A 15,563-nucleotide genomic window follows, 5' to 3' on the forward strand; every position below is an offset into this window, starting at 1 on the left:
AAGATGATATACATGAATAAAATATTTTGCGTGGTGCAGTGCTGAGGATGGATTTAAAAAACCACATTGGCTTCTGCATTTTTTTACATGAGCCTTTTACTTGTAGAAATCTCTATTAAGCTCACACTTCACATAATATTCCTAAATACATTTGTGTAAAAAACTGACACACTGGCACACCAACCCCAGGGGCAGGACAGTTTTTCAGAATAAAAGTGTTTTGGGGCTTTTGGGCTAAATGTGCTGTGTGCACTGTACCTGGTAACTTAACATCAAGCTGCATCTCATTCCATGATACGGCCCGCTTCAGTCGAGTCTCACACAAAAAAAGAAACATGATGTGAGGGATCCAGATGAACGCTCGTAAGTGATCCAGCATCATGTGACACACACACACAGCAGGGGGTCACATCACAGCTGGTAAAAATAGACACACAGTCAGAGCTCAGTAAACAAGCTGGTGAAAGTGAGCAGGACGTTAACAGGAACTCACAGGTAAGGACACAGCTGATCTTTGTTTTTATCACAGCTGCATGGTGGTTTAGATTCACTAACTTCAGAGAGGACGAACACACAGGAAATACTTTTACTTTATGAAATATACAGGCAGATCAGCAGCTCTTAGAGAGAAAAAGTTTGTCCTCTGGAGCCAGCAGACACGACTGTAAACATGACCGATGATTCAGGGGAAGTAGAGTTTCCCCTCTGCCTCCATCTCTTATATTTAGCATGTCAACATGCATTTAATACATCAGTGTAACATGCTAACACCTGGTAGCATGCCGAGGCTGACACCGGCTGAGTCCTTCAGTTTAGAGGGATTTTATCATGTGCATGTGCAGGAAGTCTCACCTGAGTCGATCATGAACACAATATACATACATCACATGTATATAAAAACAATAATATAATGCTATAATAACCTGATTAATACGTAGTCTGTAATGTTAATAAAGTGCTGGACCGATTAACATTACAGGCTAAAATTGTCCCATTAGAGTAATTATTTCGTTGGATGCAGAGTTTACAATGACCATAAAGAGAGTCTGATTCTGAAATATCTGCACCAGGGTCAGTGGTCTAAAAACTGACAGTTATCCTACCATGCAGGCCTGCATCTGCTGAAGTACCTTCATCTTCAGTATTGAATTAGACCGCATTAGGGTTAAGTTTATATCAAGTCTGTCAATATTTTGTGAAATTGCTTCTGTTTTCATTCCTTTAAAGTTCCCATGAAACAGAAAATCGAGTGAAATTTACACGTTTCCTGTAAAAACACAAAGCTATGGAGGGACTTGGTCAGTTTGACGACAGGGACTACGGGACCGAGGTGGTTTTCCTGCCAGGTTTAGCACCACGAGGGGAATCAGCTAGCTACACAGCTAACCGAGCTAACTAGCTACAGATACAGACAGATGAAGTTAGCAGCAGTTAGCGGGGTTAGCAGAAAATAATAAAGCTATCACTCCATTAAGAAACTGTATTTCCAAATACATCCAGTTAGGAGGAGTCTTGAAAAACAACATATTGAATTTCTAGTTAAAAATATCTTCATCATGACAAAAATTGACACAAAAACTGTATCTTCTCGATTTAACAAGTTTAAAGAAGTTCAAAGATATACTGTTTATAAAAGAGCCAGAATATAATTTACTCTAACTTTATTTTTTTATTTAATGGCTCAACTTTCTCTACTTGCATAATGCTTCTTTTCCCCTTGTATTACTATTTTTCATCTAAATCCTTTTTGCTTTTATTTTTAACGACCATCTATTTTGTTGTGACTTCCACCTTATATATATGTACACAGTGAAAACATCCTTTCTGAAGAGGTGTGATTCTGTGTTGGACAGGAAATCTTACTCTTTTCTCACTTTGTGTTATTGATAAAGTTTTTTTTAAAGCCTAGGCGGATTCTCTGTGCACCGCTGTCACCTTTCCTGAGTCCTTATGAATTCAAATTCACACCTTTCCTTGACCTCGTGACATTTTCCTTAGAGGTCATAGAGAAGTCAGGAAAGGATTTTTTGTGGGACTTTTTTCGACCGATGATTTAACAGAGGAGGAAAAGTAACAGAGACCTTCTGTTACCTCAGAGACAAGACTCGGGGTAGAAAAAATACTTAGCATGAAATGATCAGCAGTCAGGTTTTTAAAGAGTTCAGGAAAATGTTTAAAACTGAAAGTTAAGCTGCATTTTGAAGCTTAAATGAGACGCATTTAAGCAGGAGATTGTTTTAAACTGTCTTCTCTTATAAGTCCAATGGGAAGCATTTACCCAAGACAAACAGTCGAGGAAATTACCACTGCTAGATGTTTTTCAGAGTAAAAGCCCTCTTTTGAGTGAAGTTTGCTGCGATAACAGTGGCAAACTCATCAGAACCGTGAGCGACATCAACAGCCTCCTGTAGCGTTCATGTTTGTCTGCTGCATGTAGGTCAGAGAGCCACGCTGATACCAAACACCTGACAGGAGAGAGAACTACATGCAGCACAACCTCTAATTCAGCTGAAAGTTTCTGTGATTTTGTTTTGATCTGCAATTTTGTAACACAAAAATGAAATCATAAAAGAAAAGCCTTTGCTGATTGAAGATCAGGTGTTGCAGCAGCACAAGGACAGAAATAAGTACAGATAAGGGAAAAAATTTAAGTATGAGAATAAAAAATAAAAATAGAAACTGTGAAAGAATAATTAAAATCAAAATTATAATGCAAGAGCGACACAGTGGTGTGATTCTTAAAGCATTGCCAACGATACATCAAATAATTAAATTTACCAGCAGAAGTACATACGCAACAAATATTGGAGCACGGCTGAGATATAAAAACAAAACAAACACACAAAATGAGGTCATGTCACTGTGTAGCTTATGTGTTAAAGCAACCTGATGAGTTCACAGATAAAGTAAACACTTTTTATAGGCTTAAGTTTGAAAAAAGACATACGGTCAGCTAGTTTTAACCGCTTTATACACAGTTACATTTAAATACTTCCTGCTCCTAATAATTTTAGTGGAAATGAACAACTCAAAGACTTCCAGATCACAAGGAGGAGACATACAGGCACACTGCACTTTTATAAGAGGTTACAAAAACAATGTTAAATAATTAAAAAACCTATTATAGATTTTTTTTATCTGAAAAGTAAATACTTCTGAAAGCTGTCAAATAAATTAAGTGGAGTACAAAAATTAATAGAGTTAAATTATATTAGAAGTATCAAGTAGCTTAAAGGGAAATTCTGAAATTATCAGGCTTTAGAGGTTCCAAGATACTAAAATACAATCTTAATCTTGAGGAATAATATCTTGAGATGATGCCCTCTCCTTCTTATTGTTCTTCTTCCGTCCAAGGAGCAGAGATGGGTTTGGGGAGGAAGCTGGACGTCCCGGTCTGCGATCTGTCTCTGATCAGAGGGATCTGGGAGGTCCGAGCAAAGAAACACAAACAGAAACAGAAGATGGAGCAGGAGAGGCTCGAGAAGAGTGCACTCCCCAGGTAAGCCCATCTCCAGCTGTTAACGGCAAAGTTTGACTTCACTTGAGTATTTCCATTTCTACTTCTACTCCACGACATCTCAGAGGGAGATATAGTACTTTTTTACAGCGCTACTTTTCTCTGACAGATTTAAAAAAAAATACCTACAAGTGACATCTAAAAAAATATTAATATCGTGAAAAAGTTGAGTTTCTTTTCGTAATCTAATTAAAAAAGTGAAACTTTAATATTCTAGATTCTTTACACATAAAGTGAAATTTTTCAAGCCTTTCTGTTTGTTTTAATCTTGATGAATACGGCTTACAGCTCATGGAAATCAAAACTTCAGTATCTTAAAATGTATTCGAATTTTAAAATAAAGAATTTATAAGGCAGAAATGTGACCAGAGCAGATCTCTGATCAGCTGATTAACTCAAAACACCTGCAAAAGGTTTTCTGAGCCTTTAATCTCTCAGTCTGGTTTTGGTGCAAACTTTTCCACGATATTCTAATTTTTTTAGATGCACCAGTACACTTATATGATATGATGCAGTACTGCTAATCTAATACTTAATAAAATGTGCCTCCAAATTGACGAACATGCTTTTACATTTAATCATTAGTGATAAAAACAGATTGATAAAACATTCTCTAATAATATAACACAGTCAAGTTAATTGTATTTATGCAGCCTAATAGCACAAATCATAAATTGGCCTCAGGCGGCTTCACAATCTGTGCAGCAGACGAGGGATCACTCTCCCAGGACTGACATCCATTTTCACACTGTGAAAGGAGCTTTCTGTGTAGTGAGCATTTTTTACACTATTTATACTTGAGCAACATTTTGAATTCAGGGATTTTACTTGTAATTTAGTATTTTTTTTGTAGTATGTCTGCTTTTACTTAAGTAAATGATCTGAGTACTTCTTTCAGTGCTAGGCATAAAAATGGAAGTTGCACGGAGACAGTAACCAGCTGTCCATCCTGTGTTCAACTGAAATGCTGGTGAACTTCAACATTTCTTTCTCAAAGATGGTGGGGCTTTAATTCTTGGTACCAGTCCAAAGGCATTATAATAGCTGCTCAGAAACCTTATTTTCACAGTGTTACCAGAATGTGTTTCTGTTTATATTTTGCTCGGCAGCTGTTTGCAGTTTGAACCCTCTCACATTAGTTTTATAGTTTTCAGATCTCCACTAAGCTGAGAACAAATTCTTCAAAGTTTAAACTATTTAACCTCTCAGTCAGAGACAGACTCCGACACAGCTGACAGTTGTTAGTCATGAACTATGAGAGTCATGGCTGATTTTAGTAATATGAACACACAGACAGCTATTTATATCCCAAAATCAGTGCTGTGGCACAACTGCGGCGGCAGGTCGGTGTCTGGCCTCCAGAGAGCAGAAAGGTCACGAGTTTGGAGAATGAACGGGAACATCCCGTCTGTCTGAAACCTGATGTGACTTAATTTGAAGCTTCATTAACACGTCTGTTGTCTGTAGGATCGACCAGCAGTGGCAGTATCGCATCTACTGTAAGACACTGAAGACCAAAGACCGGAACCTCCTGCACCATTACCTGGAGAGGTCTACACTGACTGATATACAGCCGTACACAGGTAAACAAGACTGATATACAGCCGTACGCAGGTAAACAAGACTGATATACAGCCGTACACAGGTAAACAAGACTGATATACAGCCATACACAGGTAAACAAGACTGATATACAGCCATACACAGGTAAACAAGACTGATATACAGCCATACAAAGGTAAACAAGACTGATATACAGCCGTACGCAGGTAAACCTGACTGATATACAGCCGTACGCAGGTAAACCTGACTGATATACAGCCGTACGAGGTAAACCTGACTGTTATACAGGTGTACACAGGTAAACAAGACTGTTATACAGCTGTCCACAGGTAAACAAGACTGATATACAGCTGTCCACAGGTAAACAAGACTGTTATACAGGTGTACAGCCGTCCACAGGTAAACAAGACTGTTATACAGGTGTACAGCCGTCCACAGGTAAACAAGACTGTTATACAGGTGTACAGCCGTCCACAGGTAAACAAGACTGATATACAGGTGTACACAGGTAAACAAGACTGATATACAGCCGTACGCAGGTAAACCTGACTGATATACAGCCGTACGCAGGTAAACTTGACTGATATACAGCCGTACGAGGTAAACCTGACTGTTATACAGGTGTACAGCCGTCCACAGGTAAACAAGACTGTTATACAGGTGTACAGCCGTCCACAGGTAAACAAGACTGATATACAGGTGTACACAGGTAAACAAGACTGATATACAGGTGTACACAGGTAAACAAGACTGATATACAGCTGTCCACAGGTAAACATGACTGATATACAGGTGTACAGGTGTACACAGGTAAACCTGACTGTTATACAGCCATACACAGGTAAACAAGACTGATATACAGCCGTACGCAGGTAAACATGACTGATATACAGCCATACACAGGTAAACCTGACTGTTATACAGGTGTACAGGTGTACACGTGTACACAGGTAAACAAGACTAATATACAGGTGTACAGCCGTCCACAGGTAAACAAGACTGATATACAGCCATACGCAGGTAAACTTGACTGATATACAGCCGTACGCAGGTAAACTTGACTGATATACAGGTGTACAGGTGTACACAGGTAAACAAGACTGATATACAGGTGTACAGGTGTACACAGGTAAACAAGACTGATATACAGCCGTACACAGGTAAACAAGACTGATATACAGGTGTACACAGGTAAACAAGACTGATATACAGGTGTACAGCCGTACACAGGTAAACCTGACTGATATACAGCCGTACACAGGTAAACCTGACTGATATACAGCCATACACAGGTAAACAAGACTGATATACAGCCGTACGCAGGTAAACATGACTGATATACAGCCATACACAGGTAAACCTGACTGTTATACAGGTGTACAGGTGTACACAGATAAACCTGACTGATATACAGCCATACACAGGTAAACAAGACTGATATACAGCCGTACGCAGGTAAACTTGACTGATATACAGCCATACGCAGGTAAACTTGACTGATATACAGCCGTACACAGGTAAACCTGACTGTTATAGAGGTGTACAGGTGTACACAGGTAAACAAGACTGTTATACAGGTGTACACAGGTAAACAAGACTGATATACAGGTGTACACAGGTAAACAAGACTGATATACAGGTGTACACAGGTAAACAAGACTGATATACAGGTGTACACAGGTAAACAAGACTGATATACAGGTGTACACAGGTAAACAAGACTGATATACAGGTGTACACAGGTAAACAAGACTGATATACAGCTGTACACAGGTAAACAAGACTGATATACAGGTGTACAGGTGTACACAGGTAAACAAGACTGATATACAGCCGTACACAGGTAAACAAGACTGATATACAGCCGTCCACAGGTAAACAAGACTGATATACAGGTCTACAGCCGTCCACAGGTAAACCTGACTGTTATACAGCCGTACACAGGTAAACCTGACTGTTATACAGGTGTACGCAGGTAAACCTGACTGTTATACAGGTGTACGCAGGTAAACCTGACTGTTATACAGGTGTACGCAGGTAAACCTGACTGTTATACAGGTGTACGCAGGTAAACCTGACTGTTATACAGGTGTACGCAGGTAAACCTGACTGTTACACAGGTGTACGCAGGTAAACCTGACTGTTATACAGGTGTACGCAGGTAAACCTGACTGATATACAGGTGTACAGGTGTACACAGGTAAACAAGACTGATATACAGGTGTACACAGGTAAACAAGACTGATATACAGGTCTACAGCCGTCCACAGGTAAACCTGACTGATATACAGGTGTACACAGGTAAACCTGACTGTTATACAGCCGTACACAGGTAAACCTGACTGTTATACAGGTGTACGCAGGTAAACCTGACTGTTATACAGGTGTACGCAGGTAAACCTGACTGTTATACAGGTGTACGCAGGTAAACCTGACTGTTACACAGGTGTACGCAGGTAAACCTGACTGTTATACAGGTGTACGCAGGTAAAGCTGACTGTTACACAGGTGTACGCAGGTAAACCTGACTGATATACAGGTGTACAGGTGTACACAGGTAAACAAGACTGATATACAGGTGTACACAGGTAAACAAGACTGATATACAGGTGTACACAGGTAAACATGACTGGTATACAGGTGTACACAGGTAAACATGACTGATATACAGGTGTACACAGGTAAACCTGACTGATATACAGCCGTACACAGGTAAACATGACTGGTATACAGGTGTACACAGGTAAACATGATTGTTTTGTTCATTTAATTCTTTTGTTTGTTAATAACGTATCTTTGTGTGTTTGCAGACGATGTGTTGTTGTGTATCTGTTTATGTTGTTGTTCTGTCAGAAGGAGAGGAGCAGGATCAGAAAGACCAGGAGGATCTGAATGATCTGGAGCAGATCAAACTGACGTTCCAGCTTGAAGGAGATCGTTGGATGGTAATCTGACAGGTTCAGGAGACAGTACACATCCTGCAGCGTTTATTTAAATAAATGCTGCAGGATGTGTACTAAGTGGTAATAAGTGAATATTGTTGCAGGATTTCCCCAAGGAGCTGCAGTGGATGACCTACCTGAAAGAGTGGCATGTCAGGGGGACAAGGATCTGCCGGCTGCCTGACTACCTGGCTCTATTCACCCAGCTCACCGTGCTCGAGATCCCCAAAAACAGTATCGCAGAGCTGCCGCCTGAGATCGGTGAAGATGAAACATGAGATTTCAGACATGATAAAAGTTTCAGAGGACATTAAGATTTCAGCCCCCAAAGTCAACTGGGTCCAATCTGATGTGTTCAGGCTGAGCTGGACTCCAGTTTCTTGAATCTGTTTTTCTGGCAGAGTTTCATATTATTCTTTAGTTTTGGGAGATAATGTCACTGTATTCCCTGTGTACTGTATGTCCAACCTCTTAAAATGAGTTGGGTAAAACAGATGTTGCTCAAGAACAAACGTTTCCGTCTCCTCTGTCTTCAGGTAAACTGACGGGGTTGAGGGAGTTAAACGTCAGCTACAACCGTCTGTCCAGAGTTCCTCCGGAGCTCGGGAACTGTGAGAACCTGGAGAGACTCGAACTCGCAGGAAACCACAACCTGTCCGAGCTGCCGTTTGAGGTGAGACGGAGAGGATGGAAGAACCCTCCTGTGGTAGCTTCAGTTACTTGGTTAGGAACTTGTTAACTGCCTCTATGTTTGTAATAGTTAAAGAAAACGTTTGACGTTTTGGGAACAGGTCTATAATATAGTCCCGCATGCCCCCGTAAAACTGCAAATTGTAGTTTGTTCACTAAACAAGATAAAGCATGTTCATCTGTGAGTTTTAGAGGAGCCAGCGGGTGAATTTTGTTCAGAGCGGGATGGACAGAGCCAGGCTAGCTGTTATATTTACAGTACAGACAGAGAGTGGCATCAAGCGAGACTGTCCTCACCAGAAAAACAACAGTATAGGTTGTTTGTTGTGCAGCACGTTATTACGGTCCATATTTACGTTCTCGAGTGTCCGTCCAACGGTGGCAAAGGTGGAAGTCAGGTGACGTGTTATAAAGTCTGTATAAGGAGGCAGGATGAGTCAAACCCTGGACTTATACTCAGGAGAACGGCGTTTGAGTCTCATGTGAAGCCAAGAAAATGCTTATTTTGAGTTTTTACATAAATAGCGTTACTGACTTCCATAACATAACTTGTGTATTGTACTTCCTTTAATCCAAAACCTAACCAAACTGATGATTTCACAACCAGGTGTTTAATGTCATGTGACTCATATGGGTCGTTTTGGGAGTAGTGTTAATGTTGTCAGCCATTTTAAAATTTAGTCTTTGTCCTGTGTCAAATCTCCTTGTTAGTTTTTGTCATATTTTGTTTTTTCCAAATGTCTTATAACCACATCAGTGAGAACTATACGTAGCTTTCAAGGGGAACTCAGTTTTTTTCCGTGACGGGGAGCTGACTGTGGAAGTATCAGGCATGTTTGTCTTATTATTATAATAATAATTTCATATGTAGCCATTTTTCTACAATTACGCTTCACACAATAGCTGCGGCTGTTTTTCTTTTCTCCGTGAGAGGGAACAATTTACAAAGTTGCTGGATGAAGTCTGACGCAAGCAAGCTGTCAATATTTTAGAGAAACCTCGAAATATCACAAATCATGCTTTTAGGGGAGCTGATGTTTACGCGCGTCTTTCTCCCGAGCATGTTGTGTTCATCACCAGAGTTCGCACACCAACAGCTGTTGTTGACATTTAGGTTGGAGGCCTTGTTGCATCAAGCTGAACATCTGACTCTCGGAAAGCAAAAGCATGTAGAAATATTCCTTAAAACACTAAATGATCTATAATATTGATCAGTCAATATTTCAATATGCTGTCAAGACAATAAAAAAAAAAAAGAGACTAACTAACTGATAAACAGAGACTCATCATGTGCTAGATTTTCCATACATGATGATGATGTCACTGTGTTGATGATGTCACTGTGTACCTGTTCTGTCAGCTGAGCAGCCTGAAGCAGCTGGTTCACCTGGACATCGCGGAGAACAGGTTTGTTTCGATCCCCGTCTGTGCTCTGAGGATGAGCAGCCTGCAGGTGTTGGACCTGAGTAACAACAGTCTGAGCGACCTGCCGCAGGACATGGACAGGTAACCGCTGACATCATCACTACCTGTAATCCGATTACAACAGTCTGACTCTGGATGTCCACTATAAGTTTTCCAGCTAGCCTCAGCATGTTTAACATTAGATTCACCTTGTGTTCAGATACTTTGATGACTGTACTCAGCACATCCCCCTCCCTCTAACTCCACTTCTCTCTCACCGCGCACAAACAAGACAAACTAGTTTAGCTTAATGTGTCAATAACAAATCAAACATTCCCAAGTGAGTTTCACACTTTTTCACAAAAACATACCTGGGGTCTCATTTATAAACGGTGCGTACTTCCCAAGCAAAGGTTGTGATCTATGAAAAGCTGACGGGAGACTGTGCGGTCCTCCACGGTCACTCTGACCCATGCGTAGGTACATCAACTGGAGAAATGAGAAACTCACGTGGCAGAAGGATGAAACTGTTTGAAAAGGATACTAAAATAAATCTAAATATTACCTCTGAGTATTATAAGCCTAAAACTTAATATAAATTAATATTAAATTAATTCATTTGCAAAACAGATGAAAGCATTTCTGAATAAACAAACAGCTGATTGATTTTGCTTAAGTGCAAAATAAAAAACAATTTATCATTTGCAGCGCATGTAAAAAGAAACATGATTTAGGGTCATAAACGCATAAGATTTGTGTTTCTGCAAAAGAACACCTTATATATGTTGAACAGTTTAATCATTAATTAATTCTTTCATGCAGTGCAATTTATTCTCAATCCAAATTATGTACCTGGGTCATAATCAGTGTGTCTTGCATATCTGTGTTCCCCTCCACTATTTTGTGCACAAGCACTTCCTGTGTTTTGTCCATACGCAACCTTTAATAATCGTCAATAATCGACAGTTTTATCAACGTGACCCCAGGACCGTAAAAAGAGCAGACCCAGCTGCTAGCAGGCTAGCTGTTTCCCCATGCTTCCAGTCTTTATGCTAAGCTAAGCTAATGAATGTCTTGACGTCAGCTCCTTAACACACAGACATGACATTCATGTGAACTCACTCTCAGACAGAAAAACAAAAAGCACATTAGAGAAAAGTTATTAATTATTACAGGTGTGTATAAATACACGTAAACATCTGTGTGTGTCTGCAGGTTGGAGCAGCTGGTCACCCTGTTCGTCCATAAGAACAACCTGACTTACCTTCCTCACTGTCTCACCAACATCTCCACGCTCAAGATGATCGTCGTCAGCGGCGACGAGCTCACCTGCATCCCGACCAAACTGTGCTACAACCCCGACCTCAAGTACACAAACCACACACGAACACGAGAATAACTTTTTACCGTCTGAAGGCAGGATTTTAATACAAAAGACTCAACAGCGGGTTCATAGAGGAAAATAAAAAGATTTTTCTCAGCAACACCTGTCACCTGTGCTTCAATCTGTCTTCAGGTTCAGGAAGAGATCAAGGTTACTTCTAGGCGCCAAAACTACTTGGTTAGGTTTAGGAAACATCGTGTTTTGGGTTGAAATGACGGCGGATGGGTTACATTGGGGTTACTTGAAAGCTCAGACTTTTCATACGCATAATGAAGGGCGCCTTGTGCGTCAAATACCTACGCTTTGTCAGGCTTCCTCAAAGCGTCGGTATTTTGACGACCTAAGATGAGACCGAGCGTGGATACCAAGAATAAGATGCGGAGCACATGTTTCCTACAGGTCACGTTCATGTGTAATCCCATAGGTTTCACATCGCAGTTTACCTGGGCGTCACACATTACACCACAAAAATTAACCAAAACCACGTTTCTAATGTGCAAAGTACGTGTTTAACCAGCCTGTTCTCATGCTCAGGCGTCACATGTACACGCTTTGGAAAAACCGTGGCTATTGTATGCAAAACGGTGATTTTGTGTGTGTATGAGATGCATCCAGTCCGCGTGTGCATATGACGCCCTGGGGTGACCGGAAATGCTAGTAGCGATTCCGGTCGCTAAGTAGCTAGCTAGCGATGTTTGTGTTTAAGTAGTTGACCCTGAGGCAACTTATCCTAACCTTAACCGTCACAGAAGTTACTGCCTAAATCTAAGTCAGTAAATATATGCATGTCGACCGGCTAACCCTTCCTGCTAGCACATCGTGTTGCAATGCTATTGCTAACTGCTGCGTATCATACACATGCAAAATCGCCGTTTTGTGGCTAATAGGCATGGTTTTCCCAAAGCGTGTATATGTGACGCCTGAGATGAGATCGGATTGGTTTAACAAAGATAATTCGTCCATTGGAGTTACTTGAAAGGAACTAACCAATCTGTCGTCACCATGTACTTATTTCAACCCAACACCGTGATCCTTTCCTGAACCTAACGGTGTCTCATAAGGTTGCTGAAGCGTAACTGGTGCGTCAAATGCTTTGTCAGGCTTTTGATGGCTGGCTATTTGATGACCAAAGATGATAATGTGTTTGGTATACATACTACACTACACTCGGATTCACACGGGAAATGATTTAGGCTTCACGCGTTACACCACGAAAATGTTCCAAAACATTTTTAATGTTTAGCAGAGAAACTTCATGTGGTTTTTCCATAAGGAACAGAAATACAGTTGAGGTTTCGTAGAGTTTAGTGTTTCTGCTTAATGATAATCAGAATTGTTCTAGCCGATGAACTAAAGTTCTTTCTTTGGTGATGAATATGAACTACAAATGTGTAACTGAAATCATTTGTTGTTGTTTTGGTACAGATGTTTGCTCTATACAGACTATTTCTACTGACTTTTAAAAAGCCATAATCTAAATTATTATTATTATTGTTAAATATTCACAAGACAATGATGCCCAATTTTATTTAGTTATTCAGTTTCAAAATGTAAAAGCCGCAGCTGTACCACTCGCTGCCTGCAGGTGGCGATAGTGTTCAGACTGCAGCAGCTGTTTCCTTCTTTACCTGTAGGTGGCGCCAACAGACACTATCTCATTTGTTTGGCTGAGCTGTTGTCTGACTGTTCTCTCAGGTGCACTTTGTCTCCGCTGTTCACCCGGCAGGTTTATTCGCCTGTACGACAACCCGGCGAGCAAAGAGAAGAAGAAGGAAGAGGAGAAGAAGAAGAACAAGAAGAAGAGGTGGAGAGAGCCGAGAGAGGAGGAGGTGAAGGACAGCAGAGAGAAAGAGTTCATCGAGGCGTACATCAGCACGCTGCAGGACAGAGGTGAGGAACTACGGCAGGAGAGAGGGACAAAAAGCTTATTGTTATTGATTACAACCAACTTAAGTTGATTATAACTTATCTATTATTCTTTCTGGTTATTAACTGTCTAATGATACAATGAAAAATTAAATATACTCAAAACGTCTTTTGAATATAGAGACAACTTGTATTTTAAGTTGTAAATTGTGCCACATTTTGGAAAACTGTTATATAGCACATTGCATTGTGAATATATTTTTATATTTGGGCTGGGCACGTAATTAATTAACGCCGACCAATTTTAAAACATTATTATTATTATTATTATATTATGAAAGCCCGTTGCTCACTGGCTCTGAATACACATACAGTCAAACCCTGCAAATCAGCCGCCCAAAAGCAGCGGAGGGAGGCTTCGGCAGACTAAGCGGAAGCGCTCCGCCAGCAAACGGCTGGTAACCATGGCAACGGCTTCTGTGCGCTAAACAGCTGTAGCCTATTTAACTTGAGTTAAAATTATACAAAACTTTACCTGATAGGTCTTCATCTAATTTTGCGGCTCTGCCGTGTGAATTCCCTCCTGTTGATGTCCTGTTTAGTTGAACAGTAACAGATTCTGGAAACTCAACAACAAACAGCGAGGATCAGTCTCTCCTCCAGTGATTTGTGCTGCGAGTCTCGTACAAAAAGTTCAAGACAATTCACCTCACCCTGACAGGGAAACTTGCTACTGAACACAGACTGTTTCTGCTGCTCCCTGATAAAAGAAACATGTTTCTGCTGATACCTGAAAACAGATTTATAAATGTTCACCTGCTGCTCAGAAGGAGCCTGTTCTGATGTTTTGATCATCTGGACTATAACTTGTTTTAACAAGCTAGATAAAAGGTAACAGCTTTGGTTTTATATTTGATTACATTAATGTTTAAGTTATAGAAGAAATATTTTATTGCTGCTGTCTAAAGGGAACACTGCTGGTAAAAAGCACCTTATTTGTTTAAAGTGTTTGCAAACCACATGTTATTGCACTTTTGCACTTTATAAAGCAATTAAAAATTTTAATCGTTACCCGGGACTAGTTTATGTATTATTTCTCCATATAAGGAAAATATATTATAATATTTTGACCATATAATCAAAATTTATTATCTAATATTTGGTCCAGAATAAATTCCTGTGGTTGTGGCGCTACAAATATATAATTTATACCTTCTGTAATCTTTAAAAAGGCCGCGTTATATATAATTTGTACTGATTCAACATTTTGTCCCACACCAGACACCGTCCCCTACTCCACCACCAAGGTTTCCATCTCCTGCCTGCTGTGAGGAAGAGGAGGATGAAGATGATGGAAGGTTGAACAGACAGTCGGTCACGTTGTGAGTGACAGACAATCATTTCAAAGCAGCACCAGCAAAGACAAAAAAAGCTAAACAAAACCAAAAAAAACCCAAAACAGTTTCATTCAAAAAAACAACTGATTTCTGGGCTCGAGGAAAGTTAATAAGTACGTTTGTTTACAGACGTCTCTTTTATAACGGGGGTCAGGGGATTTATTTTAGCTGCGAGTAGCAGCAGGGATGAGCGCCAGATCTATTAATACGTCCATGACGGCTGTGTCCGAAACCAGCGGCTCGTTCACTCATTCACGACTCAGACAGACTCAACAATGAGCAAACACAGCGCACCGCTTAAAAACTATGGAAGTTTATTCAGAAAAATTTAAAATATAAAACATGTAGTTAAATGTAAAAAATAAAAAAAAGCAGCCGTACATTTGTTGTTGTTTTTTAGAGCCACAGTGGAATTTTAAATGCATTATATAGTAAATAGAAAGTGATTTTGGACACAGCCATGGTTTCATTTGGCCGAGCTAACATGCTAAAATGTGGTCGGCGCCGCGAGTGTGTTTAATGTTTTGAACGCTAATGTTTTTGGGGATAAACTGGATTTTGTGGTTGAAGGTGTGAAATGTGACCAAAACGGAGATGATGCTGCACGTTAAGACAAACGAAAAGATTCTTCAACAGGAAAAAATGTATTTACAGGTTTAAACTCAGCTGAACGTTTGTGAATTTGGTCGTTTTAAGTTGAGCTGTGACGACAAACTCAGTAACAAATGTCAAAATTCAGCAACTAGCCAGTCAGATTAATGATTTTGATTAATTTCTGCAAGTAAAAGTTTAATTATTAT

At 40.1% G+C, this 15,563-nt stretch overlaps 2 protein-coding genes across 4 annotated transcripts in view; both read left to right on the forward strand.

Annotated features, from left to right (window-relative positions):
* LOC119891530 (scavenger receptor cysteine-rich type 1 protein M160-like) overlaps positions 1 to 15,563 on the forward strand; it is a 667,824-nt gene that overhangs the window by 128,058 nt on the left and 524,203 nt on the right. The gene's annotated exons all lie outside the window — the stretch shown is intronic.
* On the forward strand, positions 411 to 15,390 carry lrrc2 (leucine rich repeat containing 2). Of its 3 annotated transcripts, none has more exons than XM_038703343.1 (10): positions 411 to 495; positions 3,355 to 3,499; positions 4,985 to 5,100; positions 7,934 to 8,025; positions 8,127 to 8,283; positions 8,559 to 8,695; positions 10,073 to 10,218; positions 11,332 to 11,484; positions 13,227 to 13,390; positions 14,648 to 15,390. In XM_038703343.1, the coding sequence occupies exons 2-10, from the start codon at positions 3,363 to 3,365 to the stop codon at positions 14,695 to 14,697; spliced, it is 1,152 nt and encodes a 383-aa protein (XP_038559271.1). In that variant the 5' UTR covers positions 411 to 495; positions 3,355 to 3,362; the 3' UTR covers positions 14,698 to 15,390. The 3 variants fall into 3 exon arrangements, with proteins under 3 accessions (XP_038559271.1, XP_038559270.1, XP_038559272.1); XM_038703342.1 differs by having other exon boundaries at positions 415 to 494; positions 3,348 to 3,499; XM_038703344.1 differs by having other exon boundaries at positions 415 to 494; positions 3,348 to 3,499; positions 7,937 to 8,025.

The sequence above is a fragment of the Micropterus salmoides genome, unplaced genomic scaffold (genome assembly GCF_014851395.1).
Source record: "Micropterus salmoides isolate LMB-PRFRI ecotype aquatic unplaced genomic scaffold, ASM1485139v1 Ms_hic_scaffold_7, whole genome shotgun sequence".
Taxonomy (NCBI): domain Eukaryota; kingdom Metazoa; phylum Chordata; class Actinopteri; order Centrarchiformes; family Centrarchidae; genus Micropterus; species Micropterus salmoides.